At 37.5% G+C, this 5,313-nt stretch overlaps 1 protein-coding gene across 1 annotated transcript; it reads right to left on the bottom strand.

Moving 5' to 3' along the window:
- Window positions 1-347: 347 nt before the first annotated feature.
- Window positions 348-4,508, bottom strand: tnfsf18 (TNF superfamily member 18). Its single transcript, XM_079893428.1, has 3 exons — window positions 4,271-4,508; window positions 2,099-2,201; window positions 348-1,889 (listed from the first exon to the last, which is right to left on the bottom strand). Exons 1-3 carry the CDS (start codon window positions 4,439-4,441, stop codon window positions 1,510-1,512), a joined length of 654 nt encoding a protein of 217 aa, XP_079749554.1. The 5' UTR covers window positions 4,442-4,508; the 3' UTR covers window positions 348-1,509.
- Window positions 4,509-5,313: the final 805 nt, after the last annotated feature.

Genomic DNA, 5,313 nt, shown 5'->3' with positions numbered 1-5,313 from the left:
TATAAGCTTTTTGACAGACATATCTGTGATAAAATATGGACACAAACCTCCACAAAATGAGTAACTTTATTTGAAAGGAGATCTTAAGTAATATTACAAAACAAAACATTAATTCAGCCATTTACAGTGAATGACCAAATGACCAAATAAGTTCACCAGAAAAATGAAAATTCTGTCATTATTTATCCACCCTCAAGTTGTTCCAACCTGTATGAGTTTCTTTTTTCTGCTGAGCATCAAATAAGATATATTTCGAAGAATATGGGTAACCAAACAGTTGATGGACCACAATGACGCAATGGAATTTTTGGGTGAACGATCTTTTTTTTCTTTTTTTTTTCTTTTTTTTTTCTAAACCATACATTTTAAGTAGCCAATAAAAGCAGATGGTTGCCACTGTGTAATTAACCATAAATACAGATAAATATGACAATTATAATAAAAAATAAAAAAAACAAGACAACACACATATGCATAAATTTACAGTATATACATACTTCTACTGGCTTGGCTCTCTTGATACACCACCTGACCAATGACATGTTAGATGGCGAAAACTTCAGGCTGAATTAGAAATAGCATATTAGCCATATTGCCGTATTATATGAGTGTAGTATGCGTTTATTAAAGGGAGGTATTCTGATATTCTTTGTCTGCACTTGACCCTTTAACCCCACTCTAATCAATGTATGTAGATTCGGTGTGTATGGCATTTTACAGAAATAATCCAGAAATATGTTTTTTGAGGAGCTTATAATAGTGACAAAAGATAACCATAGAGAAAACAAGCGGTATTTATTCCCCTTTCTCCTTTAAATCTTGAAAACACTAAATCTTGATGTTCAAGCTGTACATTAAGTGGTGTGTTGACCATAATTCTCAAACAAATCAAATGTACAACATCAGTAAGATTAAATCTCATTAAAATTTTCTATTGATTCAGGTTTTGTAGTGTGGATAGTAAATAAAGGGTTCACAATACCAAAGTGAGTATGTTGTAGAAACATTTGGAGCAGTTCAGGGCCTTAGCGAAAGGTCAATTGCACACAAATATATATATTTTTAACAAAGTGCATCAATAGTACCCAATTTTACATTGGCACACTCTAAAAAAATGCTAGCTTGTTTCAAACCATGTTTGGGTCAAATTTGCCAAAAACCAACCATTGGTTTAATTTTTTGTATTCATTTTTTAAACCCAACGGATGGGTTTGTCCATATTTGACCCAAACATGGGTCAACCAAACATTTTTTAGAGTGTTTAACAATCAGAATTCGGCTATGCAGTAACACATCGATCTTCGAGTGGAGAAAAGCTTAAATATAGTGCAATAAAGGCAGAGAGCTTTCACTTTTTTGGAGATGTGACTTTAAGAAATAAATAAAATAGTAATACATTTCTTACCAAATCAAACATGCCACACACTCCAGTGCACTTCAAAATCCAACAGGTCAGTGCAAATCAGAGTCCACATTCATATTGTCACAGATCCATTTCAGTCTTTTGATCTAGATATTATGAAGCTTGATCACTTCCAGGTAGGTTTCAGTGTGATGGGTCTGGATTTTGGCTTCAGGGTTGCAGGTCACATTTAAGAAATCTCCCTTACCCAGTTTAACCCCTTTACCCATGAAGCCAGTTGAGAGTTTTGATCCATTCAGAAGACCTTTTAAAAGCACACCTCTATTTCTTGATTGCATAGTGATTGTGTAGTTGTTTTTGTGAGTTTCTGGGTGAGGGTCAAGGGTAACCTGCAGGTACAGGAAATATAGGCCATCGCAATTCACCTTCAACTCCTTCTCTCCCTGCTTTCCCTCAATGCAGCTAGTATTCGCTGACGTCCAATTGAGTAGGCCCACCGTATCTTTTTGAGGCCCTGGGAACAAGTCTAGAGATAAGTCCTTTTCAGGTTTTTATTATGCTTATCATAGAACAATATAACATTTTAATTGTGAATTAAGTATCCAAATTGCTGTTGAGGCTACTTTAGGACATTAAGGAATACAATTTTGTTCTAGTAAGGGAATAACAATCACAAACTGAAGACACATTAAGATAAAGATTTAAATGTCTAAAAGATTCAAAGTGCTGACTTACAGTTTGCTGAAAAACGGATTGGGTTGTCTATGTCCATGTCCATGTCCATTTCCATGTCCATGACTTTAGTTGGTTGGATGAGGTTTCTGTGATCCTGTTGTTCCTGTAATTCAGATAGGGCCAACATGAAACCCATGGACAAACCCATTCAAGGCCCATACTGGGGTTAATTCAGATAGGGCCGGCATGAAACCCATGGACAGACACATTTAAGGCCCATACTGGGGTAAATTCAGATAGAGTTGACATGGAACCCATGGAAAAACCCATTTGGGACCCATACTGGGGGGTAATTCAGATTAGGCCGAAATGAAACCCATTAGCCCTGGGTTCTGGTTTCTTGACTGGGAACCCAGTTGCTAAGGTGCTCAGGTTGGGTGTTACTCTGGTTGGTCACTAGGCCATTTCCAACAGGTTGATGGAATGTTGTCCAATTCATCATCCCCTTTAGCACATTTGTTTTCCCCCCAAATATGTATTTTCAAATGTATGTAAAAGGTATGTGCACAAGCAGCGCTTCTGATGTCAGACAAGCCAGGGAAGAGCAGCGGTGGCATTTCCCCTCAGTGGAATGATGTCATGTTCTACTGTTCTGCGGTTGCATGTTTGTTTTCACCAGTCCAATATGCTGCATCTACATTTGTGTGTGTGTGTGTGTGTGGAAAAAAAACAATTTCAAGAGAAAGTATAGTTTCAGAACTTAACCAATTTCATTTTCAAACAGCAGAATCAGGTTCTCATATCTTATAGGTGTTACTTTTGAGTTAAACCACCAATTAAATCCTATAGCCAATCCTATAACCTTCTAAAAGTTACCCGAAAAGGATAGTTTCTTACGTTTTTATTTTTTTGTAGCACAATCGCACTCTTAAAAATAAAGGTTCTTTATTGGCATTTATGATTCCATGAAGAAACATCCATGGAAGCTTTCCATTCCGCTAAAGGTTCTTTAGATTTTTTAAAATGTTCTTTACAAAAAGTTATTTTAAGTAGCCTGCTGTTTACTGAAAGGTTCTTTGGGGAACCCAAAATGGTTATTGTATGGCATTGTTGCGCAAAGCCTCTTTTTGAACCTGTTAAGAGTGTAAAAAAAGTAGTTCCTTTATATGAAAAAACTGTGACTCAAAAATGATGGTAAAATGTAATTGCATAAGATGCTGATCTCTATCAACTATGTCACAGAAAGTTTCGTTTCTTATTTTCTCTCGCACTAAATTGTTCGTTGGGCAGCCAGAACATGTTTTGACATGTTCATGTGGTAACCAGATTTGACCTTCCAACTGGCATGAAACCACAGGTCTCATGTCTTATCAGACAAACAGAAACATTTTCGGCAAATTCAGATCTCTCCACTTCGCTGGAAAGAACAATGATGATTGATACTGAGCAGCAGTATCAAAACTGACATGTACTGAGTTTCCACATTGGCACTAAATGAGCTGTTTGGTTTACTGCATAACAAAGACTCACCTTTTTATGTGGTCATCGCATGGTTACTTACTGTAACTTACAGTAATACTGATAGTGAATGTGATGAAGTCTACACCTGTAAATCCACTAGGATTTCATACATCCACTAAAAATCACCAAAAACACCTATAAAGTTCATTTTACATTTCTGACATTTAGAAGCTTTTTTTATGTGCCCAAACACTTTATATAAAAGTTATATATGTATTTGAGCTTATCTGTTTGAATCTGTCCTGTCTCTAAATATGAGTTTGTTGTGATTACACACATCTGCGTTCCCCTCATCTGTGGTTTTGAGTAAGCAAGCCGCTGTGGTCTGACTATATCCCACCAGATACACAATACACAACAGCTCTAGACACAATTGCCTGAATTTACCTTTATCATTTTCTTAACAGTTTTTGATTCAAGTCTCTGCTTCACTGCTTCATTTAATATTGTTTTTGTCTAAAAAACATTCTACATTTGTTCTACCATCTGTTCTAATATGTACCATATGTACACCTTAGGGTACCTTTAAGGTACTAATATGAACCCTTTCGGGGTGAAAAGATTGGAAAGAGTACCCCACCAGTTTTGTCTGAGAGTGAGCAGGATGCATTTCATTTGTTCATAAACATAGACACAACCACTTCATAGACATGGTTGAAGCAACTTGTATATAAAATGAACATGAACTTAGATTATATATCTCATCCATACCTGTGGTTTATCGATGAAGTGCAGAGTTATTGACGCGGCCAGGCCTAGAGTGAGCAGGATGGCCCAAACCAGCAATCCCCGGATCAGCCTCCTCTGATGGGCCAGAGCTCCACCACCACCACCACCCCTGTCACCCGTTTTATCACTGCAGTACTCGGCAGATAGAGACATGATGGCCTGACAGCGTCAGTGCAGGAGAAGAGTGAGCGAACTGAGGTGAAAACACTGGTGAGGCTGGGATTGATGATGTCGAATGAGCGTGGCCTCCACTTCTCGTCTTCTGGTTGGCCCGTAGACAAACCTCAGAATGTGTCAAGCTTCCTGTACGATGGCTTTGTGTTTTGTGAGTGTCTGTGTTCCTGTTTAGAGTTTCTCAGCAGATGTCCAAGAGGAGTGCTGTAGTGTACTTTCCCCTAAAGCATGGGTGATGTGCAATACGAAACATCTCTCGCCTGGGCAGGGACAGGCCCTCCTACTCGCTGTCAACCGGAGGGAAGCAGGTGTCACAGTCCCTTTAATAGACTGCTGGGAGTTTTTACACTATACAAAACCATCACATTCTGTACGCCACATGTGACGCACTACGTGAGACCTGCACTTAACCATATACTGTGCTGTTGTTTACAGGTGTTGGTTTCGTTCATTCGTTTTTCTTGCCGTAACTTGTTCAGTGGTCAAAGTGAGCTTGTTCTGACATGTTAAGAATATATAAGGAAGGAATACACAACAACCACACCGTATCAGACCAGAGCTAAACTTTATGTGTTGTATTTATCTTCTGCATATGTTATTATTCTGATTAAACATGTTCTGACATGCACTGCAAAAAATGTACTTGATTTCCAGTCCAAATATCAAACATTTCTTAAATCAAGATGCATTTACTAAAGTAGTAAAATGACATACAATATTAAGTATTAAGTATAATATTAAGGAAATAAATAAATATTAAGTGAGTTTTTGCTTAAAACATCTCGTTTCTGTTTGAATTAAGATTATTTTTCTTACCCTATTGGCAGATAATTTAGCTTTTTTTTAAGCAT

This window comes from Squalius cephalus, assembly GCF_949319135.1.
Source record: "Squalius cephalus genome assembly, chromosome: 1".
Classification (NCBI taxonomy): Eukaryota; Metazoa; Chordata; class Actinopteri; order Cypriniformes; family Leuciscidae; genus Squalius; species Squalius cephalus.
Note: the sequence above shows the minus strand (reverse complement) of the source record. Positions and strands in the feature narration are given on the sequence as shown.

What these genes read in the sequence shown, in the direction of transcription:
- tnfsf18 (XM_079893428.1), bottom strand. Translation starts at nt 4,441, where the DNA reads ATGTCTCTATCTGCCGAGTACTGCAGTGATAAAACGGGTGACAGGGGT. An exon ending in ACTTCATCGATAAACCACAG is followed by an intron (nt 2,202 to 4,270) that starts GTATGGATGAGA and finishes TCTGAATTACAG; the next exon opens with GAACAACAGGATCACAGAAA. An exon ending in AATCCGTTTTTCAGCAAACT is followed by an intron (nt 1,890 to 2,098) that starts GTAAGTCAGCAC and finishes ACTTATCTCTAG; the next exon opens with ACTTGTTCCCAGGGCCTCAA.